Source organism: Aphelocoma coerulescens, chromosome 11 (genome assembly GCF_041296385.1).
Source record: "Aphelocoma coerulescens isolate FSJ_1873_10779 chromosome 11, UR_Acoe_1.0, whole genome shotgun sequence".
Lineage (NCBI taxonomy): Eukaryota > Metazoa > Chordata > Aves > Passeriformes > Corvidae > Aphelocoma > Aphelocoma coerulescens.
Genome location: NC_091025.1, coordinates 3,314,333 through 3,329,400, shown reverse-complemented (window position 1 = coordinate 3,329,400; position 15,068 = coordinate 3,314,333). Strand labels below are relative to the sequence as shown.

The 15,068-nt window shown below is 37.9% G+C and overlaps 1 protein-coding gene across 1 annotated transcript in view; it reads left to right on the top strand.

The window, feature by feature from the left end:
* USP10 (ubiquitin specific peptidase 10) overlaps window positions 1–15,068 on the top strand; it is a 47,427-nt gene that overhangs the window by 31,194 nt on the left and 1,165 nt on the right. Inside the window, exons 5-13 of the mRNA XM_069026418.1 lie at window positions 2,785–2,876; window positions 4,455–4,564; window positions 5,027–5,082; window positions 6,217–6,320; window positions 7,066–7,165; window positions 8,379–8,559; window positions 11,041–11,206; window positions 12,811–12,955; window positions 13,999–14,064. Coding sequence (XP_068882519.1) covers window positions 2,785–2,876; window positions 4,455–4,564; window positions 5,027–5,082; window positions 6,217–6,320; window positions 7,066–7,165; window positions 8,379–8,559; window positions 11,041–11,206; window positions 12,811–12,955; window positions 13,999–14,064 — 1,020 coding nt within the window. The remainder of the gene's footprint in view (window positions 1–2,784; window positions 2,877–4,454; window positions 4,565–5,026; window positions 5,083–6,216; window positions 6,321–7,065; window positions 7,166–8,378; window positions 8,560–11,040; window positions 11,207–12,810; window positions 12,956–13,998; window positions 14,065–15,068) is intronic.

Genomic DNA, 15,068 nt, shown 5'->3' with positions numbered 1-15,068 from the left:
GGCAGGATTTCAGATGAATCGAAGAACAGAAACATTTAAGATCTGACTAAATCCGGAATGATTTTAAATTAGAAGGAAGGGAATCCAGTAAATGCAAGTATGGAAGGATACAGCAGAACAGAAACCAAATGCAAGTACAATGTGACAAACTAATTGTAGAAGTATTAGAGAAAAGGATCTGGAAGTTTTAGGGAGTTGATGGGTGTCTTTAGTACTGCTGAAGAAGACAAAGTTTGTTGTTTTTTTTCCCAGTGTGTGTTAATAACAATTTACATGGAAAACATGGAAAATAGCCTAATTCTGCTGTTAAGGACTTGATGCAATGGCAGTCTTTGGGCATTCCTTCTGAAGGAAAATTTCACCGTGCAGCAGCAAAAATGGAAGTAAGATTTAAACACCATGTGGGCAAATATGGAAAATTTGGATTTAATTTGTGTCAGATGATATTGTTGGAGTGACTATGGATGTAAATCCAAATGCACAAAACAAATTCATAAAGAAGATGGCGACTCACAGTTCTGCCAAGACTAGTGATTAAAAAAAAAAAGTTCAGACTGTAAGAAAGGTGTTTCAGTGTTACATAGTAGAAGATTTTTTTCTCATTGTAAAGGTGGGTAAATGCTTAGAGCAAGGAGCTGTGGAGACATCCAGGGTCTGGGGGGTTTTATAAACCTCAGAAATGCAGCCTCTTGCACATTCAAACTGCATGCTTACAGAAATGTTTTTGTTTAGAGTCATCCAGCAGTGTTGTCCTGGGATTTTTTAGTCACTGTCCAGATTTGAGGAAAGATCTGAGTGACAGACACAATATTCTTTAAATCAGGGCCTTAAGCCAAGTGTTCAGTTCCTAACTTGTAACCACCCTTATCTCTTCAGCATGGACACCGTATCCACAGAGCTTCTCTCATTAAACTTTGGACTTGCTTTGATTAGGAAATCACCTTTTTTTAAAAAAAAATTGAGAGATATTTGTAATAACAAAACCCAGTGAATGAACTTTAGCAAAATGCTTTCTGTTTACCAACAGAAATATCTAAATACTGGCTCATTTCACAAGTCAGCACCCTCCAAAAGAAATGAATTTTCTGGGTAATGACAAGAGCTTCCAACAGGTTTTGAAATTTTAAGATTTTCTCACGGTTGTAAGTGTATTTTTCTTCTGATACTCTTGTAAAAGTTCTTCTTGTTACTGTGTAAATGTTTGATGTAGATTGGAAATGTGCTACTGAATGTAATTGCTGTACACAAACCCAAGCCTTTGTTAAAAGAAGCAAAACTCCCAGGAATTGCACTGGAGCCTGTCCACAAAGCAGCTTTGTGACCACAAGAGGATGCTAAAGGTCCTAATAATATCTTTATTTAGCATGATGCAAAAATAGAGAAGAAAAGAGTTAATGTAAAAAGTTATTGATAGACACAAAAAATAGAAACTTTCCCATTACTTTTATCCTTATTTTCAACAGTGATGAGTTAATATTGTATATGTGAACACAGTTCACATGTGGCTGCTCTAACAATACATTCTGAAGTACTTAGCAGTAATCTAATAACGTATTTTAGCCCTCATAGAAAAGAATCTTCTTCTGCATCTGTACTACATCTTCCATTTTACATTTCTTTGCAGTCTGCTCTTTCAGGTGGCATGTTCTTGATGTAATAGACAACTGAATTTAAAATTCTCTGGTTTTTTGTCACTTCTATTTGGTTAGAACTGGCGTTACCTGTAGGAAATATGATCTTATAGATAGGGAGATATCTTGGAAGTAGAAGGACGTGGATTTTGTTTGCAGTTCTGCCACTTCCTCTGCTTAGTTACAGCTTTGTACCTCTGTTTTTATACCTATGTCATGTCATTTTATCTGTTTAGTCCTTTAATGAAGAGCTCAAACTCTTCCAGCTTATACCATATAAGGGCTTTAGAGCCCCTCTCATTTATTACAAAAATAAATAACCCCCTCAGTATACAATTGCTATATTTACTTGCAGTTTGTATTTTGTCTTGTATACATCTTGTCCTTATTTTGCAAGTTTAAAGTGTATGAGCTCCAATATTTTCTTCAAACAGTTCTTATTTAGGTACCTAAATAACAGGTCAGGATTCCTGGAAAAGCTGCCTGTGTTGCTCTTGGTTTCATAACTGGGACAGACTAATGTGCAGTGGTTTCTAAGTTTTAAACTTGGGCCTTTGCTGAACGTTTTTGAAATCAGGAGAGAGTAGGAATTCTGTTATATAAGGCTGTTATCTCGTAGATTTTGGAAGTCTTAAATAAAACAGCCTGTTCTGAAGAACAGAGCACATCTGTCTGTGTGTTTGCACTGAGATGATTTTATTGTAAGATAGTGGATGGTGAAACTTCTAAACTGAGACCACTGCATTGGCTTCATCTCTTCAAAGCAGAAACGTGTGGGAAAAGCTTCATAAAACTGGTGTCAAGTGATTCCAGCTAATGGCATTTTATATCTTATGTATGTACCTATGTAGCAATATAAATAAAATATCTGGATTTAGGTAAACAAACATCCAAATCAATAGGTCTTGTTTTGGAATGACAGTGATCAGTTTTGTACCAGCATCTCCTGATCCGAATCCCAGGATGTCTTCAGTGGAAGAAAGAACGTCTGATTTGGAATGTGAGCAGTGGTTAAATGGAGTGAAAATCATTTGCTGAAGTTTCTGGGAATCTTGTTCATTGATTTGAATTACTGTGTAATGCTGCAGCGGATATTTGCTTGATGGCCACGTGAGTTTTGTTGATGCTCAATTTACTGTTTCTCATTCTGCAGAAATACTGGAAAATGTAAGACTAATACATAAACCAGTGTCTTTGCAACCCCGAGGGCTGATCAACAAAGGAAACTGGTGCTACATCAATGCTGTATCCTTCCCTGGGAAAAAAATTAATGCTCTTAAGTTAATATTTGTATATTATATCTGTCAGAGTTTTTCTGGATTGTTCTGGTAAGTATTTTATAAAAGTGTTTGTTTTCCCAGATCCCGCTCCTGTGGTTAAAATGTTGAAGTGTAGCAGCCAGAAATCCAGGGGGATTTTGGATCGTTGAACTTGGTATGCAGGGTTCCCCTGCAATCCTGTTTGCAGTTTGTTACCTGTGTCAGAATATTTCAGAACTGTAGCTTCTCCTGACTGAAAGCCTTGTAATTAATTCCTAGCAGTGTTTCCCCATGATTCTGTGCATCCATTTAAGTGGTTATTTCTCTTTTGTACTTGAACTGTTTTTACTCTTGGGCTTTGTTTTGCAGTGTAAGTGGATCATTTGGGTTTGTGATGAGCAGGTCGTCACTGTCGTATCACCTGTGTAAAGCACCAGTTAAATTAATCCTTCTACAACCTTACATATGGAAGATGAGCTTGCTCTTAATGAGTTGTATTCCCCTGCAAAAATAACTTTTACCCTGGGAAGCAGAAAGCACCCTCCCTCAGTGCTATATTATGATATTAAAAATAATTTAAATAATTTAAAAATCAATATTTTAATAAAAAATAAAAAATTAATAATAATTTTAAAATTATCTCCCATGTCAGCAAGGCTAGTGCAAGTGACACTTGGGATACTTCTAGTGCTGGTACTGCTAGTGAAAAATATTGTATGCCAATTTCAAGACTGATCATGGCAGACCCTAATAAACCATTTCCAGACCAACAACTGTGCTTTAAACTAAAGCTTTTATCTTATATAACCAGTTCTGCACTCATTTGGTTACATACACTACATCTTAGCTCCCATTTTTTCAATCTTGAAGTTTTACATGGGAATTTATTACTCAGTTTTTGGACACTGTAGGAATCAAATTAATGTCACTCTTCAGCTACTGAGATCAATGCCTCTTTTTGTCATTTCCCTTTCCCTCCATTTTTTAAATGCATTTCCTCTGTTCACTGTTCTCACCAACTAGCACAGATTGTGATGTTTTTAGAGTATTACTCTTCCAGCACACTCTGGAGTTTTCAAGGTTGCTCCCCACTCTTTGCAGTGCAGAATGTCTCACATCTCAGTGGGTTTTGCTTTGGTTGCAGGGGTGACTCAGCACCTTTAAGTTTCAGCTGATTTCTTCCATTCTTCTCAGAAAATGTGTTCCAGGTTCTCTCCTGCCAATTTTCAAATGGTTAATTTTATAAAGTTTTTCCTATGAAGGTTCTTTTCCTCTCCTGCTCCTGGATGAAATGTTTCCTTACCCATTAATTAAAGTTTTTGCCATGATTAAAATGTTGGTGAAATCACTGCATGTTACAAGATGCTGGCTTTTTTTAGTATAACTTCTGTACATTGCTGCTTAATGTTGTGATAAAGCTTCATCCTCTTTTCCAGTTTAATTCTTGGATTGATCTACGTAATATAAATACAGCTCTGTTTTGCATATCATTTTGCATATAATTGAGTATTTGGTTAATACACAGGTGCCATTTTGTGCATATTTCCTTAATGCCACTGCATAGACCCTGCAAGCCTTGGTTGCTTGCCCTCCAATGTATCATTTAATGAAGTCCATTCCAATGTATTCCAAATCGCAGAGGCCGTGCACCTCCACACCAATGCTAGACAGTTTGTAAGTAGCTTGGGAAAAAGGAATGAAAGTCTGGGATCTGACTAAACTCAACTCAGAAATACCTAACAGTGACTGTTGTTAGAAGTTCATATGTATCCAGAAGTTTTTCGTGTGTGTTTTTGGGTGACACTTTTGTAATGAACTTGGTGATTTACAACTGCGTGGCTTGTCAAGGAAGATAATTCCTGTTGCCTTGGGAGTGCCAGTGTTATGTAGTGTTTAATGTGCAAAAAGGAAGTGTGAGAGGTGCAAGGACCAGCCCAAAGACCAAACCCAAGACCTGGGTTTCACTGCAATGATCAGGTTGATTTTTATGTCTGAACTTCACCCAGATTTCATGGTGATACACTTTGATTTTATTGTCTTTTGGCAGTCAGAATGACAACGAGCTAATTTTATTATTTGTCCTTCTAAGTCTTAAATTGCTGCTCACGTCCAGTTGTTGCTTCCCTTCTGTTTCAGTGTTCGTTTAATGAATGAGTTCACTAATATGCCTGTACCTCCTAAAGCAAAGCAAGGTGAGTGGGGGCAGGAGCACAAAGCATAAAATGATGGGAGAAGCCTTTGGGGTAAAGATCTGCATTGGGGGAGGTATTGCACCTTAGATTTTTTTTTTTCTTCTGTTTGGCAGACCAAATGTACAAGTGCCAAAAGAACAGTTTGTGTTGAAAGTTCCCTTGATTGTGAAGATGTCTTCTAAGAACATGCCCTTTCTAAGAAAATCATTTGATACTCCCTGTATTTTCCTCCACTTCCTTGCATACTTCCAGCTGTTTGTTTATCAGATTGCTCAATTCTGCTCCTTAAATCCTGAACACTCACTTTGATTTGGAACAAAATGGGGCCATAACAGGTCCCTTAAGCAATTGGAGATTGCCTCCAGGAGTATTTTTCTGGCTTCTGATTCCAGTGGGAAAACTGTAGAAGTGTCTGATTCCTGCAAATACATATTTAGGCTCAGTGATGATTATAGAGTGAGGAATGGCCTATTTTTTTATGCAAATAAATTATCTTAGAGGTTTCAGTTGTTTAATCTTAATTTTAAGCAGAGTCTGTTGTATTGCAAGCTTGTAGAAACAAGCACATTCCTGAAACTGTTCTTTATGTAACATGATAAGGAAATATTACAAGGAGCTGGTTGTTCCAGTGATTTCCGAACAGTTCAGACATTTCTGTGGTTTCTTTCTGTAAAACAAATCTTCCTGGCTTATGCAACTTATTTTACTTGTAGGTCATTTTATTGTGTAGTTTTCAAGTATAGTTCTGGGGCCTTGTATTGCCATTAGGTGGAACATTCTGCCAGGCTGTTCCTTGGGGTTTTTCATTTTGCAGTGAACACAAGTGGTCTGTTAGAATTGCAAATACACAAAAGGTTTAAATGTTCTCTGAGTACAAAAGAAATGCAAAAATGTAAATAGCACTAGAAGTGCTCCTTTATGATGGCTGTGGATATTGTTGTTAATTTTCAGAGTGTTTGCTAATTTCATCTGACCATCTGGGAGTCCGTGCAGGGTGATGTGAGATGTTTTAAAACAATGTTTACAGATAAAAGTGCTGGACTCCAAATCTAGTGATATGAAGAGAATGTTAAGGTAAAATGTAAAAAATGTTTTCTGTCGTGTTACTTACATTAGTTCTCTTTGACCTTGCAGCTTTAGGTGATAAAATAGTGAGAGACATCCGACCAGGAGCTGCCTTTGAACCAACCTACATTTACAGGCTCTTGACGGTTATAAAGTCAAGTCTGTCAGAAAAGGTGGGATTTCAAATCCTTGACTTGTGGAATTGCAGTGCAGGGCAGTCACAGGCATTAAAACTCTGCAAAGCCAAACCTCAGGCTCCGTGCTCAAATGCCACTAAAATCAGCTCATTGATAGTTCATTGTAATGAAGCTCGACTGTCTTGGGACCTGAATTATAGAAAAATGTTAATGGCAGGTTTGGCAGTTTGATAGGTCAGAATAATGGAAAAATTACTGTTGGAATGGAACATCTTTTTTTATAATGGAGTTACCGATCAATTTACATTTAAGAAATGAACAGTTGCTCATTTTTATGAGGAATTCAGCTAAGACTGATTGAAGATCCAGAAACTTTAAAATACCTTGTTCACGTTTAATTTCAATTTAAAGGAAAGATAATAATTCAAATCATCCTTTGATTTGGCCTTAGCTTGACAGCAACTTTTAGTAGTGATTGTAAAAGAAATGGAGGAAAAAAGTACCAACTCACAAGTTAAATGGAATTTGTATAGGGAAGAATGCAGAATTCCTGTAGCCATTGTGGAGCTTATGTGTGTATTTACTGCTTAGGGCAGTTTTGTTTTAACTGTGGCTAAAAATGAGGTGCTGTTATAACAAAATCTAAACTTTATTTGACATTGTAACATTTGACTGAGTAGTTGCTAAATTAATAGGAGAAAGCTGCATGTTCAGTGAACCTTCTGTTAAAAGGAAACCATGAAAATATCATAAAGTTAATTGAAAAAAAAAATTTGTTCAGGGCAGGCAAGAGGATGCTGAAGAATACTTGGGATTTATCCTCAATGGACTACATGAAGAAATGCTGACCCTCAAGAAACTTCTCTCTCCACATAATGAAAGTTAGTGGATTTTTTCTTATAACAGTTCATTTCAAATGCTGTTTTTATGTGGTGATTCTGGGATGCAGAGCAATGCTTGGAGTAGAGGTCGAGCTAAGGATAGAATGTCATGTTTTAGAGAACTTGGACATTAGCAAATACTGTTTTCTTAAAATCTGGATAAAATGAGTCCGTTCTGCCCAATTCACCAATGATCTGAAGAGTTACTGGGTTTCTTGAAAGGCATCATAGTTCTGTCAATACTCTGAATGACAATAAGTCACATCCCTGGTTCTCCTGAGCAACAAAACTCAATATTACACATTTTTACTGAGCCCAGCTGAGCATTCTTGGGGGCTAACTCGAGGTGACCAGTCTTGTCTTAAGCATAGATGTGTTTGTCATTTATAACACCTGCAGTGTCAGTGGTTTTTGACTGTCTTCATGGAAGTTCAAAAATATATCAGTGTCCTCTTCACTAATCTTTAAACCAGCTGTTAAGGTCTTTCTTTTAAAATGGAGACTTCTAGAACAATGGCTAATTTATATCTAATATAAACCAACATACTAAATTATTTTAAAATTCTTACTAACGTGGAGAAGAGTTTACTTTGAAAGAATTGCTAGAATTTGTATGCAGAGTAAAATTCTGTTTTGTTTTATAGTGGCTTTAGTTTGAGCCCCCTGAAACAAAATACTGTGAGTCTTACCCAGGTATGGAATTCAGATCACTAGTTATCCAGTTTCTCTTTAGTAGGGTAAATTTTTTAGGATATAAAGTCATTCCATATTTTGTTCCTTAGCTGTGTGCAGTTTATAACCTCCTGACTTTGGCACTGGCTGGGAAAATATTTGCTAAGCGTTGGGTTCCCTGTAAAATACCTGTGCAGAGAAGAAATTGTATTTAATAATGGCATAATTCTCTTTCCAGAATAACACTTGACTTTCTAATTTTCTACCCCATAAATTTACTACTAAAAATATATCAAACTTTGCTATTTACATACAGTCATCAGGGAGCTGCCTTCTGTTAATACATGGATGTGTCCAGCTGGGAGCAAGCCTGGAATATGCATGTTCCTTTTTATTTATCAAATCCATGATCTATGAAAACATTTTATCCTCAGAAAATAATTTGTATTGGGTTTTTTGCTTTTCAAATCCTTTATCTGTCTTGATGTTTTATTTGTCAAAAACCTCAATGTGTTTTTCTTTTTTCCTTGGTCACTTGAAGAACTGTCGGTGTCCAACGGCCCCGAGGCTCAGAGTATTCCCAAGGAAGAGGAGCAGGAGGAGCAGGGGGAAGGCAGTGAGGATGAGTGGGAGCAGGTGGGACCTCGCAACAAGTCCTCAGTCACTCGCCAGGCTGACTTTGTCCAGACTCCAATCACTGATATTTTTGGTGGTCACATAAGGTACAGTACTTTTTCCTACAAGTTCTTGACTGGTAGTGGCCGAATCTTTTTAAATGTCTTTAAGTGAACAGACTGCTTTGATATTCTGAGCCCTGAATTGCACATAGGAAAGGAGTTTGAAATATTTATGCTTTGAATACTGTCTAAGAATTCCAAAGCATTTTAGAGCTGCCTAATTTTTGTGTGCTCTTAGGAGTCGCATCTCATGTTATAAATAAGGATACTGAGAGAGAATGAGATTTACAGAGTTAAATCTTGACAGTGGAACAGTGAAATAAAAAAATGTAGACTTTAAGTTATTCAGACGCTTAATGCTTCCCAGAGAAAAAAGCTGTGTTTAATAGTAAATAAATGTTAAAGGCAAAAAAAGTCTGGAAAAATGTAAATTGCTACAAGATGTTACTGGAATGAAAAGAATGCAGGTTATTACTTACACGCAGGTCTGATACCATACAAAGGCAGAAAGTAGATACTGAAAGAATATTTTTTGGAAAGGAAGCCTCCTGACTTGTTTGGAGAGATGTATAATTTAAAATGAAAGCAAAGTAAACACTTGCTAAAAACATACTGCAAAACAAAACTGCTAGACTTGAATTATTTTTAAATTGGAGACAGACACTTAATTGCTGGTGTTTGACTCTCTGTGTTGCCAGATACTCAGTCTAGAAGTGTGAATAATGTGGGCTAGAGCCTTCTGCCTGGGAAATGCTCTGAAATTATTTATTCTACTGGGTTTTGAGCCAGACAGCTGGTAAATAAAACTGTATTTTCCATTGAATTTGGCAGACAGATGTTTGTAGGTATTGATGGAGTCCTGCATCCACAGTTCACGTACCCGAGGTGCTGTTAACAGCCCAGGCATATTTATCAGAATTTGTCAGATTTGTTTAGATCTCTACCTGATTCCATCAGTTTTTTGTATTAAAAACACTGAGATGATGCAGTTTTCTGTAGAAGTGCACAGAAAATGATATAAAGCAAAGGCAAGAGTGGAAAAAGGCAAAACCTTGCCCTGAGCAGCAGAACCACAGGATCCAATCCAACATCTCCTGGCACCACATCCACTTTATTTATCCTTCACACCAGGGCACAACTCACCACAGAGACAGCATCCCATGGGATGTTGGAAAGCTTCATCCTCTGGGGGTGGAGATAGGAAGGACTGAATATAAAACTGCCAGTAGAATTCCACTAAATGAAAGCATCAGAAACTGGGAAAAGCAGTGAGGAGAAGATGATTCAAATTGGCATCTTTTGGCTGGAGAAACTTCAGACTTGGGAATTTTTAGGCTGTCCTTGAGAGGCTTGAATCTATTAAATGTCTATTTAGGCATAATTACTTAAAAAACCCCAGCCTGTAAAATCTTTCTTATAGCAGCATGAGGCTTAAGTGGGAAAGTACAAAGTTTTCCTGAGAATTCTTGCAGTGGCTGAGTAATTTTTCATTGAAAATGATGCATTTTCCAATGTCCAGTTGAGATTTGTAATTATCCTAATAATAAGGTACATTGTTACAGGGAAATCATAGCCCAGCAAAGGTTTTGCTATCAAATCAATTTCTGCATATCTTGTGAAGAAAATATTCTGTAGAGGTGTTACAATACAATTTCTAATAATATTTTAGTAAATAAAAGTGCTGCTGTTTTTCATGCATTCTCTTTCCTCTGAGGGATATATATGTGCCAATATAAAGCTGCACTGGCTTTCTGTTGGTGCTTCAGGGCTTTGCCTGAGTAAAAGGGGCTCTTTTGATTATCCTGAACGTTAAAATTAATCTGAACATTAACATTTCCTTCCTGACCTGGAAATATTCCAGCATGGCCACATGGATCAGAGCTGTGTCAGTTATAATTCTGGTTTTGAGCTTTGTAATGCATAACAACACAATAATTAATATACATGGACAAAGCCTGGATACAGAAAATGATGGGAAGAAAAGGAGCTGCCAGTCCTCAGTGGAGCATAATTCATATTTCCTATGGCAAGATTTAAGCAAACAATTTAAAATCACAGTGAAATCTGTCTTAGTGAAGTGCCTGAAAAATTTGTGTATATTTGTTGGAGAATGTGGAATCAGCTGTGATTTTTACAGTAGAACACAGATAAGCACTGGCACTTCGCACTTGTGAAGAGTTGTTGGAAAACTAAACTAACAGAGCCAGGAGGTGATTTTTTTTTTAAATGCTTTATCAAAATTTTCAGTCTTTTTCTTTAAACTTTGGATGCTTATCCAATTACTTTGCATAAATAAAACAATTCCATTCCAATCCCATTCAGAATACTCTTAGTGGGTGTTAAAACCACTTAGATTGGGGTGAAGTGGGGGTTTCCTGTTGTTAAAACAATGTTTAACCTTTGTATTTGTATGTGTTCTTGAATTAACCATAAATTGAGTTACTTAAGCAGCTCATTCTTCTTTGAAGGTTCTGTCTGGTTTAAAATCATGCTTTATTACATTTTGATTTCTTTTTTTCTCCACAGATCTGTTGTTTACCAGCAGAGCTCCAAGGAGTCTGCCACGCTGCAGCTTTTCTTCACCCTGCAGCTGGACATCCAGTCCGACAAGATCCGCACTGTGCAGGATGCCTTGGAAAGTTTGGTGGCAAGAGAGTCTGTCCAGGGATACACCACAAAAACCAAGCAAGAGGTGTGTTCTTTTCACCCCTTATTTACAGCCAAGTGCTAAACTTCATTTAAAAGGGTTTTCATAGAGCTCTGGCTTTACAAAGAGTTGTTGGAACACACTTTAACAAAAGGGGTACAAACCTTTTCAGAGTGTCCTGCAGCAGTGAAATGCCAGCTCTGAAACAAAGCCAGGCCTGTAAATAGCTGGGTTTTGAGTTGATGTAGTAATTTATTGGGGATTTTACTGGAATATGTACTAAATTGACAGGCTCACCTGTGGTAAAGATGCATCATGTTATGTTCAATATCACAAGTTAATGATTCCTGGGGATTGCCAGATGCTGTTAGTAAAGCAGCTCTTCAGAGTAAATATTTTGTTATTTTCTATTTACAAATAATCCATTATAGTAATAATTGCAATAGAAAAGTACTTGCAAGGAGGAAAAGCCTGCCTTTGGTTTGGCAGTTTGAGAACTTGTCACAGAAGGGAATAATTAAACTTCCCTCACTAAGGCCTTGCCTTGCTTCCTGTGGGGGGCAATAGTGAAGGCATCTCTGGTGTGCATGGATTGCTCACATGGGAATTTTGTGTGCACTCTTGATAACTCTGGAGTTGTAGGTGTTCCCTCTGGTGTTCACATCTGTGTCTAAGTTTTCGAGAATAAGATTAGATAAAGGATGGTTCGTTTTCCTTGAAAAGCTAAAGATGAATAGTGGAAATTTGTTTGCCTTGAATATTCAGAATATTTATTTCTCCAGTTGTTTTCCATGTGAAAAAGACATTTGCAATTCAAGCTCATTATGATTTACCACAAAGATCTTGTTGTTCTTGCCACTCATTTTTTTGGTTTTTCCTGCAAATGGTTTAAAGTTTTTTGACTGACAACCCAGTGCTGGGTTGGAAGAAAGGGGTGTTCAAATTAGGTGCTGCCTGATATTTCAGAGTTTGGATGGAAATACAAGCTTCCACAGTGTCTTCAGATCTTTTTTTCAAAAGAAATTCAAGTTGAAATAGTTGTTCTTGTATTAAAGTTGTAGTAAGAACACTGAACATACTGTCTGTAGAACCTTGGAAAGAGATAATACTTTTCCCCCAGGAGTTTCTATTCCACACTTAATAGGTTCTAGCAGAATCAAGCCATATATTGAAAAATAATATGCTCATGGTTACCAATAAAGATTTTTTTCAATTAAAAAATGGAGAAAAACCTTAAGTGGTTATTTTGAGAAATATTTTTATGTCTTCATTTCTAGGAAGGGAAAACATTTTTGTTCTGCAATTCTGAGCTCAGTTCCAGGTTTCCAGGCAGAAATTTTGTGGATTGTTTGGTTATAATTATATAAAAATCACTATTTAGTAGAGAAAAGTGTGGTCATAACTCATGTTTTTCTCTTTGAAAATACAGAGTTCTCCTTGAAGACAACGTTAGGATTGAAGATTTAGTGGGCTTTAAGTCATAAACATGTATTTATCATAAATTAATACTGCAGTAATAACAAATCTGGGGGTTTGCTGCTAGTATTTAAAGTGAAATACTTACTCCTTATTTAAAGGAGTAATTTTGAGGAGGTAACAAAAAGTTAACAAAAAATGACAGGTTTTCTTCCTCCCTGTGTGTGTGTCAGGTGGAGATCAGTCGAAGACTCACCTTAGAAAAGCTGCCCCCTGTTCTCGTTTTACACCTCAAGCGCTTCGTGTATGAGAAGACTGGTGGATGTCAGAAGCTAATCAAGAATATTGAGTACACTGTTGATCTGGAAATCAGTAAAGGTAAAAGATTTATGAACAGAATTTCACCCTCTTCATGGGAAAGATAATGTTGTATTTCCTGGGGCTGTCTGTGTTTCAATTTTCTTCTTTTTCCACAAGATCTTGTCTTTGTCGTTGTCTGAAAATGTGGTCATTTGGGTGAATGTTTTGTATGGGTTTTTTATGATGAATGATCTTCAAACCTTTGGCACTTCCTAGACAATGGGTTGGCCAAATGAGAGCTTCTGTGGATTTATGGAGTAAGGATATAGGCTGCTGAGGGCAAATATGGGAAGTGATCCCCTTGGATCAGGGTTCTGTCCCTGTACAAGGCTGTTGCCAATATTGGATATTTTAATCACAAATTTAATTCAGAGTCGTGTCACATTATTTAATTAATTAGTGGCTGATGGAAAGAAACTGGTGTTTTATTGAAAATGTAACCTGAAGATAGACAATCCGTAGTGCAGAGCTTAAACAAGGATCCTTTATTTAGCAAATATCCTAAGAGATGCTGACTTTAAGTGGTGTGAGATTGGAAATTGTCCAGCATCTGAATCTTGCCAAAATAATGCCTTTTGTTTTAAGCTGACAAATTGACAGTTAGCCACCCAGTAGGTCAAATAGGAATAAATAAAGTTAATGTATACTCACATCTCAGCTGAGAAAAGGACCTTGTCAGGCAGTGCTCTTTTGTTTAACTTAAGATTTTATTTTTCAATTTTCCTTTAAGATTGTAAGCATGACTTGGAATCTGATTTTGTCATTGTCTGACAGGAGGAATGAAAGGGGAAAAATTGAATAAGTCTGATCTTTCACTCTGTCTTTTTTTCCCTTCATTTTTTGGTGATATTTTTAAACCTTTCATAAAGTACAGTGTTCAGCAAACCTGCAAATTCACTTCTTTGAAAGCCAGTTATTAGAGCCACGACCATTCTTGAAAGGCTGCAGAAGAAATTTCCATTAAATGTTCTCTCTCCTTTGTGATAGTGTTGGTTTCTCTGAAAAATAGTTGATCCTCTTGATATGGGATTTCTAATTTGTGACTGTTTTTCCTCCTCCAGAGCTACTATCTCCTGGTGTGAAAAGTAAAATTTCAAAAGGCCAAAGAACCTACCGGCTCTTTGCAGGTATTTTATCCGTGTGGTCCCTGTATTGCAAATGCAAATTCTGCGTGTGGAGATGTAGAAACACTGGATTATATGAAGTGTTTTCTTTTAAATTGCACTGAAGTAGCTTGTGGGTGTTAGATTCTTGTGTTCAGTGGGGTTTGTTTAGAATCAGCAGATTTGGTGTGCTTGGGAAACAGTGATTTGGACAAGGGCTGGGGGTTCTAGGACAAGGGGAATGAGTTTGCAGTGCCAGAGAGCAGGGTCTGATGGGATACTGGAGGAAATCCTTCCCTGTGAGGGTGGGGAGCCACCTGCCATAAGGATTGGGTGGGACACAGGGACCTAAAGCAACTCCTTGGTTTTACAGCCAAATCCCAGGGCCCTGCCCCAGTTTCCTTTTTCCAGATACAAAGATTATTTGAGCCATACAAAGCCAAGGTGTTCATCCCACCCAAGCCTCTGGATGTCATCCCATTGGGATTGATGTAGGCATTGATTGCAGGCAGCTGGAAAGTCCCATTTTCCACTTCCCCAGGGGCAAACAGTCCCAGTAACCATCAGAAATACCACCAGGGGAATATTTGGAATGAAGATTTGTCTCCTAGGACAGGTGGTTACTTTCTTCCCTGGGAGGGTGGGGAGGCCCTGGCACAGGGTGCCTAGAGCAGCTGTGGCTGCCCCTGGATCCCTGGAAGTGTCCAAGGCCAGGCTGGATGGGGCTTGGAGCAACCTGGGATAGTGGGAGGTGTCCCATGGCAGGGGCTGGGATGGGATGATCTTTAAGATCCTTCCCAATCCCAAACCATTCTGTGATTCTGTGGCTGCCCCACCTATGGACTTCTCCGTGCTCCCTTGGGCCAGAGCTGGGGGTGTCCGAGGCGAGGCCGGACGGGGCTTGGAGCACCCTGGGACAAGCACAGAACGGAACAAGCCGAGCTTTTTAGGTCCCATCCCACGATCTGCACAGCCCAAACACAGGGAAGCCCTAAACCCTGAGGTTCTTCGCTAGAGCAGCTGCCAGC